At 42.8% G+C, this 15,149-nt stretch overlaps 1 protein-coding gene across 4 annotated transcripts in view; it reads right to left on the bottom strand.

The window, feature by feature from the left end:
• The window catches only part of AFF1 (AF4/FMR2 family member 1), a 234,418-nt gene that overhangs the window by 110,275 nt on the left and 108,994 nt on the right, over nt 1–15,149 (bottom strand). Inside the window, exon 1 of one of the 4 annotated variants that reach the window (XM_040326705.1) lies at nt 1,607–2,440. The exons of the other annotated variants lie outside the window; for them this stretch is intronic. Within the exon in view, the coding sequence (XP_040182639.1) occupies nt 1,607–1,618 (12 nt within the window). The 5' untranslated portion in view covers nt 1,619–2,440. Of the gene's footprint in view, nt 1–1,606; nt 2,441–15,149 lie in introns of those variants that run through there. 4 annotated transcript variants of the gene reach the window in all.

Below are 15,149 nucleotides of genomic sequence, written 5' to 3'. Positions count from 1 at the left end.
TGAGGCAGAAAACACAGTAAGAAACAATCTATTGAAAAAGATTACAGGGCCATTAGGTAGCAAATGTATATGGATTCTTTATTTTTAAATAATATTGTTAAGGCTTAGTTCATGACTTATGGTGTGGCTTTGCCAGTCAACTTCCTGGAGATTTGCTGGCGACTTTGAAACAAATATTTGTCTTGTGCAGGTATGCAGAGAAATCAGCATACAGAAAGATGCCATATACTGCCTGAGTAATCTTACTGTAATGTCGGATTCATATCACAGCAACCTAGATAAAGATCTGACTTGGAGGCATTAAAGTCTACGGGCACAAGTCAGAAAGAAGTCACACCATGTAGTACAGGAACCTTTTCTAAAGTCGGAGCGACTTTAGTAGTGCTAATCAAGACAGCACTCATTGACAAACATGGGATTTCACATGTCATGCGACTCGGGGGTCTCACAAGTTGGATCCCAATTCGCAGCAGTGTGAACCAAGCCTTAATGCCACTTTAAAGCACTTCACACATTACTTCTGGACATGTATCGTGAAATAAAAAAGCATTCTGGTTAGCCCAAAAGAAACAAGAAAAAAATCTCATATGAAAACCTATGTTCGACTTACCGGTAACGGTATTTCTACGAACCTCCCAGGACGGCAGGCCTACTTTTAGGCCTGCCGTCCTGGAAGATGATAGGAGAAAACCTACGTTAGACTTACCGGTAACGGTATTTCACGGTATTTCTACGAACCTTCCAGGACGGCACAACTGAAAGTAGGCCTGCCGTCCTGGAAGATGATAGGAGAAAACCTACGTTGGACTTACCGGTAACGGTATTTCTACGAACCTTCCAGGACGGCAGGCCTACTTTCAGGTATGCCGTCCTAGAAGGCGATTGGAGAAATGATACTATAATCGATCGACAATGGATAGTTTAGTTTTTATAACTTCATGAAGATTAGATAAAACACTGAGGTTTACACCAGCATTGCTGCTCTTACTGTAACATGGCCATCTCATTCAAGGCAAGCCAACATGAAGACAGGTGACTAAACCAAGCACACGTAAAGCAGCATAGCAAGGGAGAGGCATTCTGTAACATACTCTAGTTAATTGCTCTTCGTGCCGCTCTAGGGTTTATTCTGGGAGGGACACGTACAACTCTCTGTGGATTTGTCTTACAAAATGCAGATAGGTCATACAAGATATAAATATGTATTCTCCCAGTCACAGATCTCAATCCATTTAGTTAACTTGTGCAAAACCAACTGAATCAAGCATACTATACACCCAATGTAAACACAAACACTAAAGCAAAGCAAAAAAGGTAAGGTCCATGCAAGCCGTATTTTCTTCTCAATATAAACAGACCACACATTTGTTGCCGATAATCTCAATGCAAAAGAAGTGTCAATAGCAGGTATCTACAAAACAGGTGAAACTGTATCTTGCACCTTAGAGATAATTAAGCATATATCCGAGAGCAAAACAAAAACGCCCGACATCTGTTTACAGTGAAAGAAAAAAAAAAGGGAAGAATCCTTCTGCGGATACGCAGCACTTCAGTGTGTACCTTGTGACAGCTGACAGCTGATCACCCATTGCAAAGGAGATCTTACCTCTGTGAACATGTCTTACTTCCCTCCTACATGGCCACAAGCTTTTTCTGTCTCCACACCAGCCCACTTGTCAGTCCTAATCAGTGTCAACAGGTTAGCCTGCTTTCTCCTGGCAGCTCCACGGTAGCTTTTACAGGAAAGAACTTTTAATCTCTTCCCTTGCACAGGCAGGGCCATGAGAAGGCTCGCTGAGCTCCCAGGCATAACTCCCTTGGCTGCGCTCCTAAAAATGCTCTCTCAAGTAAATGGTTGCTTAGCAATGTTTGCCTTCCCCTCTGTATATTTGAAATTGGCAACATCTGTCCCTCTGGCAGTTTTGTTGACTAGTATGAAGAAGTCATGGTGAGCAGCGATCGAGCACGTAAAAGCACACCCCTTTTCTGAAATGGCCTCAAGGTCAGTTTGAAAGCTAGCTTCTTTTAATATCGTCGAGCGAGAGTTATCTTACAGTCGGGGAGGGGCAGGTGGTGATGAAAGCTACAGTACTCAGGGGACCTCCTTGGTAACCTCACAGTGTAGTAATAAGCAAACACCTGCTAGCTCTGAGCCACCAGCCCAACAATGTAGCAAAGTGAAAAACATACAGATAAGAGGTGTAGCCAACAAAGACTACAGGATACATTAAAACATCTGTAATGTGTATATTGGTTATAATTTCACATACAAGTATTGTAAAAAAATATTTCTAGATAAGATTGCCTAAAACAGGCGTGAAAAATATCACAAATACCAAGCCTACATCTAGAATTATCTGGAGACCATTAAAGGTCCTTTCACACAAGTGGACTGATGAGGTCCACCTGTCAGTTTTTTAGGCAGACCTGATCGGAATCCATTGACACCCTCAACATCCGATCCAATAAAAAAACATTTTCAGTCCATCTGGTGGATCCGATCCGTTGGCAGTCGGGTGTAAACTTTCAGAGCCGGTTCACACACGGGCGACCTGTCAGGCGACTCCGACTTAGAAAAAGGTTCCTGTACGACTTTGGGGGCGATTCAGGGCGACTTGCATTGACTTCAATACAGAAGTCATTTTGCAAGTTGCCTCTCAAGACGCCTTGAGATCGCCTTGCCGAGTCGCCCCCAAAGTCATGCCGCCTGTGTGTGTGAACCGGCTCTTAGGCTATTTGTTTACATCAGACTGCCCATAGTGGAGAGCGAGCTGTGTCTGTTCTGCATAAGCAGAGCGAACACAGACTATCATCCTGCTCAGCCAGGATCAATGGACAGATTACCTGCTGAGCAGGTGGACTCCAACGGAGCATGTCCCATGTGTAAGGGGCCTAAAACTATCAACTCACAAGGTATTAAGGTGTAATATGCTGTAAAATACTGCTGACAAATTAGAATTTGATAAATAAGATTATATTTCACATATGATTACAATAAACCAACAACTCCATAAGGCTCAATTTACAAAGCTAACACACCGGAATACGTATACTTATTTTCAAAAAAGTGAAAGCCTCAGTGGGCAATTCACTCATCTATTTAGCGTTGATGGGGAAATCTGTTAGATTTTTTTCTTTCTGCCTGCACGCTAAATGAAAAGAAATTTATATATATATATATATATATATATATATATATATATATATATATATATATATATATATATATATATATATATATATATATATATATATATATATATATATATATATATATATATATATATATATATATATATATATATACATACATACACATATACACACACACACACACACACACACACATACATCCATATATCCACCTTTAATCCAGCCATAGATGGAGTCAAAAACCAAACGTTGATTGAAAAACAAAAATGGAATACGATTTCCTGCTTCTGCATCTGTTGACACAGAAAGCAGGACTCGGGGCTCAGGTAAGTATAAGGGGGGCTCTGCTGCAGTAAAGAAGGTTTTTTACCTTAATGCATAGAATGCAATAAGGTAAAAAAAGCCGAGGGTTTACAACCCCTTAAAGTCGTTTTAAAGGCTGCTTCCCAACAACCCTACCCAATACCTACCTGAGCCCCCTCTTGATTCAGTGATGTGCACAGGAGCCTTGACCATCTGGGACTTTCCCCCCTGATTAGCTGAGACACAGCAGCGGAAGCCCTGGATTCCCACTGCTGTCAATCACAGCCAGTGAGCCAATGAGAAGAAAGCAGGGCTGAACCCTGGCTGTGTGTCTTATGGACGCATAGAGTGGGGCTCGGAAGCTACCACACACCAGTGCCCCCAGAGCAAGTGGCTTCCTATTGGGGGGCACTGGTCAAAAGGTGAGGAGCCAAGAGCGCCAGCGAGGGTACCCGAGAAGAGGAGCATCGGGGCTGTTCCGTGCAAAACCACTGCACAGAGCAGATAAGTATGGTAAATATAACAGGTTTGTTATTTTCTTTAAAGCCGAAGCTTTGATATCACTTTAACTCCAAAAAAGTACCTTCTCATTTTTTTTTTTTTTTTTGCTGCTTTAATCTAAATTCCTGTTAGAGGGCGGCTATATTCACTCCCCATGGTCCCAACTGTATGCAAGAACGTAGCCACCCTATACAGAGATGGGACTAGAGACTATCGAAGGTGTAGTGTGCATAGAACAGTGCACAAGACTGCAACTAATGCGTGCACATGTTCCAAACAAATTGGAGGAAAAGGAGGAGAGGTGCGTAAACTCAGAGGACTTTACATGGAGGGAGAGAAAACACAGGCTGGGTTCACACTTATGCGCTGCAGAGCATCAAAGTCCTGCATTCTACATCTTTGATAGGTTTCCAGAAAACGCACGGTGTAACAAAAAAGTCAATAGGAGCGCATCTATAACCGCGTGTAAACCGTGCGGACAATCATGTTGTGCCAAAACTGCAAAGCAATGGTGTGAAAAACAGCCCAAAAAAGAATTTTATGAAAAAATGATTACATGGCCATTAGGCAGTGGATGTGTAGGTATTATATTTTGAGAATAAAGATATTTAGTGTCATTTTAATAATACATCATAAATCTCCAGGTGTAAATATTAAGGTGCAGTCTTGCGTTATGTTAATATTTTTAGTTGAAGCCATTGGCTGTAAGTAGACAGATTAACCACTTGCCTACAGGGCACTTTTACCCCCTTCCTGCCCGGGGCAATTTTTAGCTTTCAGCGCCGTCACACTTTGAATGACAATTGGGTGGTCATGCATCACTGTACTCAGAGCTGTCTTTTGGTGGTATTTAATCACCACTGGGGTTTTTTCCTAAACAAAGACCAAAAATGTGAAAAAAGTTTTCTAAAGCGGATCTCCCACGCAAAAACGTTTTTTTTTTTTTTAGGGCTAGTTAAATAGTTAATAGCTCTGCTTATGTAAACGCACGCTTTTCGTGTCCTACGTCCGCTTCTCTGCCATTCTGCCTGCAATTTAGACTTTTATTCTGCTGTTCGTGCCGTTGCCATTTTAACTGTGGGCATTAGAAGCCCACAAGCAGGCACTTCCTCGTTGCAGTGATGGAGATTTTTGTAACACCCGCCCTCCTTTTGCTATAGCGCGTCACTTCCTGGTCATGAAATTGCACGATATTTGATATCACAGCTCAGAAACTGAACACAGGGAGCTATGAGAGAAGCTCCCAGAGCACACTGCGTGGTTCCCGGAAGTGATGCAATGCCCGAAGAAAACCCGCAGTTGCGCAGACCGGAAGGATGAGGAATATATAGGTACTGTACATATATGAAAAACAAAAACATCCGTTTTTAGCATGTTTAATATCGGCAGTACAATTAAGATAATCTTGTAATTAGGGTGGAGCTCCGCTTTAACTTCTGTTAGGTGGCACTGATAGGTAACACTGATTGGCACTTTTGGAGCTGCACTGATCATTAGGGCACTGATGATCAGTGTAGACGTCCCCTTTCACACTAGCCAGTTACCAGCTCTCTCCTCACGCTGTGACAGCATGAGGAAAGAAACACTGATAACCAGCAAATGTGTCTACATCGTGATCAGACACAGCTGATCACGTAGTAAAGAGCCGCTGTGATTGGCTCTTTACCCTGATCGGTATCTAGCTGTATCGGCAAGTAGATAGTTAGAAAAATGACCCAAATGATGATCCTCTTTTCTCAGTTATTGATCTCTGAGACTATTTAAAAGTTGGCATCCTTTTTTCACATACATATATATATATATATATATATATATATATATATATATATATATTTTTACAACTTACCAATCTTGACAACAGGTCATTATTTAAATCAACTTTTGTCTCCTTTAAGGTCTATTTAGTTCCTTCTTGTTTCATTAATAACCTAGAACTTTTTAATTCAACCGTGGCTTGCCCAGCCCATCTGATGACAGGTCCTGTTTTGTGCCTATTCTTCCTCGGGGTAGCGATGCGCCAGATCCTCCTCCTTTTCCCATCCCTCTTTGCGATAGGGGCAGGCCGGACCTCGGCGTCATGCCTAGCACGTCGCACACCCGGTGTCTTGACGCCGATCTGTGTCTCGCGGACTTTTCTCCATCCCGCTTGGCTTAGTGATTGGGGTGGTTCCCCGCTGAGGTCTCTGTACCGTAGGTGGGTGCTTCTTCAATCCCCTTCCGCGGCCTATGCGATGACGCATGATGCTGGCGGTGGACACGCCCCAGGTTAGTGGTATTTCAGCCGGGATGTCACCCACGGCTCACTCTTGCCTCCAGACTTGGGAGAGGCTTCCTGGATTTCCATCCACATTTCAGGTACTGTGGTTCTCTACACCTACACTCACACTCACTTACCCACACTCATTCATAGTTCTATCTCATTTATTACTTTACACATTCATCTATACACACACACACACACACACACTTTTTATTCCCTATGCTCTTCATATGCATCAGTGTTGTGGCACACCGAATGGTCTTCATTTCATTCGTTTTTTATGTAGCACACATCCTTCACTACACAAAGTGCCACTTTTAGGTTAATTTTTATATTTTTTATATTATTAGATTCATACACTGCTTGTATCCACTTCTTGGATCTCTTGTTTCTTCACTTTTTTCCCCGTTTTCCTTTTCCTTCTTTTTCCATTTTCTTGTCTTGGCACCTTTTTCACTCTTCTGCCTAATGTCCCATCACTCATGCGTTCCTTTCTCCACAGAACCTGTTTTGTGTTCCCCGTTTGCCCACATCCTGGTCTGGTAATGCATCGGAGCGGTTCATGCTCATCCTGGGCTGACTTTTCCTGCCACCATAGATTTTGGACTCTTTATCTTGAGAGCCCCTTCTGTGGGGGGCTCAATCACCGCCTCTACCTTGGGGGAGACAGCTCATCCCGGACCGTCCATTTATTCCCAACTGTGGGACCTCTTGGGTTAGCCACTTTGGGCTTTGCCACTGGTAATGTATTTAATTACCCACTCTGCTCTACCATTGAAAGCATGATCCAGCCCACCTGAGGCTTTGTTGACCTATTTGTCTATTAATTTATTTATTTACCATTCTAGTTGATATTTACGCACCCCCACTACTTTTGACTGGCTTTAAACGCCAAGAAACGCGTCGAGTCCATACTCAGGGATGCCAAGTCAAGTCTGTCCATTAATGAATTTTTTTATTAATCTTATACTGTATATATTTCTCTACAGGGAGTGCAGAATTATTAGGCAAGTTGTATTTTTGAGGATTAATTTTTTTATTGAACAACAACCATGTTCTCAATGAACCCAAAAAACTCATTAATATCAAAGCTGAATATTTTTGGAAGTAGTTTTTAGTTTGTTTTTAGTTTTAGCTATTTTAGGGGGATATCTGTGTGTGCAGGTGACTATTACTGTGCATAATTATTATGCAACTTAACAAAAAAAAATATATACCCATTTCAATTATTTATTTTTACCAGTGAAACCAATATAACATCTCAACATTCACAAATATACATTTCTGACATTTAAAAACAAAACAAAAACAAATCAGTGACCAATATAGCCACCTTTCTTTGCAAGGACACTCAAAAGCCTGCCATCCATGGATTCTGTCAGTGTTTTGATCTGTTCACCATCAACATTTCGTGCAGCAGCAACCGCAGCCTCCCAGACACTGTTCAGAGAGGTGTACTGTTTTCCCTCCTTGTAAATCTCACATTTGATGATGGACCACAGGTTCTCAATGGGGTTCAGATCAGGTGAACAAGGAGGCCATGTCATTAGTTTTTCTTCTTTTATACCCTTTCTTGCCAGCCACGCTGTGGAGTACTTTGACGCGTGTGATGGAGCATTGTCCTGCATGAAAATCATGTTTTTCTTGAAGGATGCAGACTTCTTCCTGTACCACTGCTTGAAGAAGGTGTCTTCCAGAAACTGGCAGTAGGACTGGGAGTTGAGCTTGACTCCATCCTCAACCCGAAAAGGCCCCACAAGCTCATCTTTGATGATACCAGCCCAAACCAGTACTCCACCTCCACCTTGCTGGCGTCTGAGTCAGACTGGAGCTCCCTGCCCTTTACCAATCCAGCCACGGGCCCATCCATCTGGCCCATCAAGACTCACTCTCATTTCATCAGTCCATAAAACCTTAGAAAAATCAGTCTTGAGATATTTCTTGGCCAAGTCTTGACGTTACAGCTTGTGTGTCTTGTTCAGTGGTGGTCGTCTTTCAGCCTTTCTTACCTTGGCCATGTCTCTGAGTATTGCACACCTTGTGCTTTTGGGCACTCCAGTGATGTTGCAGCTCTGAAATATGGCCAAACTGGTGGCAAGTGGCATCTTGGCAGCTGCACGCTTGACTTTTCTCAGTTCATGGGCAGTTATTTTGCGCCTTGGTTTTTCCACACGCTTCTTGCGACCCTGTTGACTATTTTGAATGAAACGCTTGATTGTTCGATGATCACGCTTCAGAAGCTTTGCAATTTTAAGAGTGCTGCATCCCTCTGCAAGATATCTCACTATTTTTGACTTTTCTGAGCCTGTCAAGTCCTTCTCTTGACCCATTTTGTCAAAGGAAAGGAAGTTGCCTAATAATTATGCACACCTGATATAGGGTGTTGATGTCATTAGACCACACCCCTTCTCATTACAGAGATGCACATCACCTAATATGCTTAATTGGTAGTAGGCTTTCGAGCCTATACAGCTTGGAGTAAGACAACATGCATAAAGAGGATGATGTGGTCAAAATACTCATTTGCCTAATAATTCTGCACTCCCTGTATATGACAAGCATGTTCATTATATCTCGATGTCCATTTATTGATTGTGACTGCTTTATTAATCATGTATATTCAAGATGATAATTAAATATGTTATTGTAACCACTGTGATTTGAATTATGCCTTTGTTTGCATGATCCGTGTACCATTTAATATGCTACACATTACATAATTTCATGTTTACTACTGTTATTTCTCGTATTGATTTGATTACCTAGCAGTCTCATATGGCAACAGAGACCTTCTGGTCAGGATCGTGACATATGATCCATTTTATGACCTTTGCGATATTTTCAGACACACATCCTCGCCTCATATAAAGTCCCATGACCCTTTCTTCTTTCTTCGTATCGGCAAGTAGTTAAATGCATTCTCTGCATGAAGGTAAAAAATTTCCCAGCATATGTAGCCCCCCCCCACTTCTACTGTCAATAAAATCCAGTGAGGAGGGAGTGGGTAGTGGTGGGCAGCGCTGTGTGCATCTATGAAGTGTTTTTTTCCTATAGTGTAGAGCTGCACGATTAATCATTAAAGAAATGAGATTGCGATTCTACCCAAATCGCGATCTTAAAGAATATGTAAAGGTTTGTTTTGAAAAAAAAAAACATGTCATACTTACCTTCTCTGCTCTCTGCTTCCAGCAATGGTTCAGCAGCCTTCTGTCTAAATCTACAGCAATTGCTGTGGGAGGGGCAAGCAAAGTAAGCTGAACTGCTGAGAAAATTTGAACAACTTCAGAGCATCCCGCTGTGAAATTTGAGAATGGATTTCCCCTGAGTGCCTGCAGATAGATAGGTCATTTAGCCCTGGTTCACACTGGGTACGATTTGGAACGATTTGAGATGCGATTTGACATGTCAAATCGCATCTCAAATCGGCGGCAATTGTCGGCAATGGCACTGTCCTAATCAGTGCGACGCCGCATCTGCGATTTCAAAAAGTAGTTCCTGTACTACTTTTTGCGATTTCGGGCCGCGATTTACATTAAATTGCGGCCGAAATCGCGGCAAAATCGCGGTAAAATCACGCATTTTACCGCGATTTTGAATTCGCAGCAGTGTGAACCTAGGCTGAAGGCTTGATTTATAACGTTTCATGGCTTAAAGAGGAAGTAATCCCTGATGGGATTTACTTCCTCTTTTGCTCACTGCAAACCCTGCAAATCAAAAACATAATGGGCTAGTATGCATCGCATACTAGCCCATTATGTGACACTTACCTGCAAACAAATCCGTACAGGTTTAGGAGATATCTGGGGTAGCTACAGGTAAGCCTTATTATAGGCTTACCTGTGGTCTGTAAGGGTTTACAGACCACTTTAAGAATATGTAAATACTTGTCTATAGTCTGGTCACAGTTACACTTTAGGCCCCTTGCATACAGGGCTGTCCAGCTGCAGTGCATCCCTCCAAGTGTTTTACTGCACCCTGAAGGGACAAGGACAGTGTCCAGCAAAGTAGGACAGGCTGCTGCTGGATGGGGCTGAATGTTGTACTGAGTGGTACTGTCATTTAGGGCTCTATACATTTAGGAATACAGGTCCTCTGTGTAACGGAACTTCTTTACCAAGCACAGCTACAGCACACACAAAAAAGAAAAAAAAAAAAAACAGGCAGCCTGCCAAGTTTAGCTTAGGGGAGATAAAGAGAAACATTGTAACAAATTTAGTTCTCTAGCTCAAAGGAATGAACTTCAGTCTGTAAATGAAGTCAGTTTAACCACTTAAAGTGTTACTAATCCCAGTAATATGCAAATAGTTCATCCCCCCCACAGTTTATAAATTTACTTTCTACATTAAAATACGGCCACTGGATACCTTTTTGGGTGATCTATATACCACGGTCAGTGATAAACTGTACAGTTTCTCCAGGGCTGAGAGATCAAAAAAGTGAAGAAATACACTGCAGGCATCACATGTGTGATGTCAATATCATGTGACCAGGCTAGCTCTGATCAACAAGTAAATATTCTCTCCAGCATAAAAGACAACTGAGCATGTGCAGGTTGGCTACCCTGCCCGAGTTGGCTGGCTTTCTCCAGATAAACAGTACAGAAGGGAAAGGATCTGTGCATACAGGATAAAAAACAGCCTTTTTAAACAATGCAGAGATTAACCCCTTAAAGCGGGGGTTCACCCTATCGACAGGAAAAAAAAAAATTTTTTATCTTTTACCTTTAAATCAGGCACTGTAGCGCGAGCTACAGTATGCCTGTCCCGAATTTTTTCCCCCCATACTCACCTTGTAGTCGTCCATCGAAGATACCGGGGAATGGGCGTGCCTCTGTAGACGGAGGATGATTGACGGCCGGCTCTGGCGCGTCACGCTTCTCCGGAAATAGCCGAAATAGGCTTGGTCTTCACGACGCGTGCGCATAGCCTGTGCGCACGCGCCGTGAAGAGCCGAGACCTACTCCGGCTGTCTTCGGGGAGAGTGACGTGCCAGGGCCGGCCGTCAATCATCCTCCCTCTCCATAGGCACGCCCATTCCCCGCGGGAGCCGGAATCTACGATGGACGACTACGAGGTGAGTACGGGGTTAAAAAAATCGGGACAGGCATACTGTAGCTCGCGCTACAATGCCTGTCTCGATGGTAACATCATGGGATTGTGGGTGAACTACCGCTTTAAGTTCCACAGTGAGTATAACAAGCATGCTATGCTGCACATACAGACTGATTTTACTGTTGTGGGTTTAGTAACACTTTACATTTTCCCCTGCAATCATTAATGTGAACCAAGTTCAGCCTTATGTCTCAAAAATAGTGTCGTCACGTAATTTCAACTCCACTTCCTTCTGAGTCCAAGAGCAGCAAGTGGCTATGATAACTGAAAGCTAGTGACATCACTTCCAGAGGGGGGTGGGGGACTGTTCCTGTGTAGCCAGTGGGCATATACAGGATGGGAGGAGCTGATCATGTTCTGTCATCAGTCAGGATGTAGTGTACCATCCTAAGTCATGAGAAAATTAATAAAAAAAAAAGAAAAATTGCCAACCATGGGTGGAGCTTTTACGTCACAACGCTGCAACCTGTCGACGGCAGCCGTCTTTGTGGTTGGACCCAGCTATGATCCAATTGAAGTGGACATATGCTAGTTTGACCATCTGTAATTCAGTGGTCCGTTTTCTTTGGTAAGAGGCCGGGTGTGTTGATGTTCGGTGGAGGATAATAGTCATGCTCACCCGATTGTGTCTCTGTTTACACCGTGGGTGGTTCCAGCTTCCCTTCCCGACTATGGACTCTTACCTTTAATTTTATGCTACTAGCGCTGCATACACCCATTTTTTTATGCTTTTTTATTGTCACCAATTTATGCCAGCTGCTTCATTAATATTAGCGCAGTGATTAATCTTGAATTTATAATCATTAGATCAACCTCTGTTGAGTGGAAGTGGCAACATCTGGATCAAAATTTGGTCGGTCCCTGCTGAACCAGACAAATTTCAACCCATCTATGGCCAGCTTAAGAGCCGGTTCACACTGGGGCGATCCGACTTCCAGCGCGACTTCCAGAGGCGATTCCGACACGACTTGAATGTGAACCACAGGGCGACCTGAGGCGATCTGGGGCGATTTATAAATCGCCTCCAGGACAGGGAATGTCAGAAATGGCCAATCAGAGCTACTAAGCTCTTCTGACATCATTCTTCTTCCCTGTTCCCTGTTTTCCTGTGTCTGAAATGCTCTCTGTGCGTTACAATAGATCAGGGATATATTGTTGTTCTCATGTGAACTTGTGTTCCGATCAGGGATCTATTGTTGTTGGGGGATCTGTTGTTCCTGCCAGGGATCTAGTTTTGTCAAGGATCTATTGTTGTTTTCATGTGAACTAGTGTTCCGATCAGGGATCTATTGTTGTTGGGGGATCTGTTGTTCCTGCCAGGGAACTAGTTTTGTCAAGGATCTATTGTTGTTCTCATGTGAACTTGTGTTCCTTTCAGGGATCTATTGTTGTTGGGGGATCTGTTGTTCCTGCTAGGGATCTAGTTTTGTCAAGGATCTATTTTTGTGAACTTGTGTTCCGATCAGGGATCTATTGTTGTTGGGGGATCTGTTGTTCCTGCCAGGGATCTAGTTTTGTCAAGGATCTATTGTTGTTCTCATGTGAACTTGTGTTCCTTTCAGGGATCTATTGTTGCTGGGGGATCTATTGTTCATGCTATTGAGCTAATGTTGTCAATGATCTATTGTTGTTCTCATGTGAACTAGTGTTCCGATCAGGGATCTATTGTTGTTGGGGGATCTGTTCCTGCCAGGGATCTAGTTTTGTCAAGGATCTACTGTTGTTCTCATGTGAACTTGTGTACCTTTCAGGGATCCATTGTTTTTGGGGGACCTATTGTTCATGCCAGGGATCTAGTGTTGTCAAGGATCTATTGTTGTTATCATGTGAACTAGTGTTCCGATCAGGGATCTATTGTTGTTCTTGTCATTTGTAGTAGTGTTCCTGTTAGGGATCTACTTTTTTGGGGAATCTATGGTTCCTGTCTGCATCTACTATTGCCAGCATGGGATATACTGTTCCTGCCAGGGGATCTATTGATGCCAGTGTGCTCTATTGTTGCTGTCTTCAAGAGGGAGTTCATACCGCCATTCTTTGTGCAAACAAGTGGCATGTATGGAACTACAACCAGCATGCCTAGGCAAGGAAAATAGACATATATTTAAAAGGTTAAACTTACTTTTGGCAGTGCGGTCGGTCTCAGACAATATGCCCCAATCCTCAAAGGTCAGGCGAGAAATGTCCAGCCAGGCATTGTCCCTCTTCATTTGGTCCTTGTAAAAAGCTGAAAGCTACTTCCATTGAAATCAATGGGTAGGAATCGCCTACAAGTCGGATTGAAGTCGTACAGGAACTTCTTTTGAAGTCGGATCGCCTTGAGTCGTGTGTATTAACACCACTCCCATTCACTTGCATTGTTTTTCTTGACAGCACGACTTGGGACGACTTGAGGCGATTTCAAGTCGGATCACAAATCGCCCCAGTGTGAACCGGCTCTTAGTATTGCTGATTTTTATGATGTGTGAGTACATTAACACAACTTTGCACAATAACCAAAGGCTGTCATGAAAGTGATCATGTTGCAATAATACTTTGCCTACACATGAAACCTGAAATTCTGGCTTCTGGCCATAGGGAAATGAAAGATGTATGGGCAAACCTTAACAGAAACAAACCAATTTCTGTAGCCAATATCAAGCACCCTAAGGTGGACACTGGTAATGAATAATAGTTGAGGACCCCAAATCCCAGCGCTCCTAGATACAAGCAGGTTTACTCTCTTGTTCACTTTATAACATTCTGCAATCTCACAACTAAATTGCTTTTATTCTATATCATTGTCTAATGGTCATATAGAAATTTTACTTTCTAGGGCACATGATTTAAGCCAGAGACAGGTGGTCATTATTCTGTAAGGCCATGCCCAGCACTTACGTGTCATTGGAAAATGAAAACAGTGATTAAAGTGGAGTTCCACCCACATGTTTCAGTCCTGACCATGCAGCACTAACGTGCAACCCTAAAATGAATTGGAAATAATTTTTTCTGATCACTTACCCAATTTATGCCTATAAATAATTTCACTTCCTCCTTTAGGGGCCACTGCGCCGTACGTAATTTCCAGTTTTGCATTGGCTCCTGGGAGATCTTGATCAGCTTGCCATGTCACTGCTCCCGTAACATTTAACATTGGAGTCCATGGAAATTCTTGGTCAGTTTGGCATGGCACTTCTCCCGTAACATTTAACATTGGCGCCTTGGAAAATCTTTGTCAGCTTAGCATGGCTGTGCCATGTCAAGCTGACCAAGTTTGCACCACACTGCAAATGTGCGAGATCAGCATGTGCATGCTGGGTAGCCAGCATGCACGGAGACCAGGAAGGACACTCTGGTTTCAGATGCCCACTACTGGAGATGGATGCGCTGTGCAGGTACTTCACAAAAGAAAACTATGCTGCACAAATAGAAAACTGGGCATAGTTTACATCACTTCCTCCTGCCTGTGTTTACAGTTCAAAAGAGCCCCCACCCGTGGCAAGGCAGGGACGTACCTTACGCCAATCTGCCTGCCTGTGCCATTCTGCCAAAGTACATTGGCGTGCGGCGGTCGGGAAGTGGTTAATTTTGAATTTGAATTTAGTCTTGACTAAAATGGCATTTTAGTTTTAGTCCCATTTTAGTCTGGACTAAAATGTCAGTTTTGATTTAGTGGTATTTTAGTCGACTACAAGCTGTGCAATGAGTTTTTCAACTTTTTTTTTGCTTTTTTCAACTTTTTTGCAATAGCGTTTTTTTTGTTTTTTTTGGAAGAAAAATGCTTTTTCTTCTTTTTTAAATGGATAAAAAATGTTAAAAAACGCTGGCGAGTGACGTTTGAGCGT

This window comes from Rana temporaria, chromosome 1, assembly GCF_905171775.1.
Source record: "Rana temporaria chromosome 1, aRanTem1.1, whole genome shotgun sequence".
Classification (NCBI taxonomy): domain Eukaryota; kingdom Metazoa; phylum Chordata; class Amphibia; order Anura; family Ranidae; genus Rana; species Rana temporaria.
Note: the sequence above shows the minus strand (reverse complement) of the source record. Positions and strands in the feature narration are given on the sequence as shown.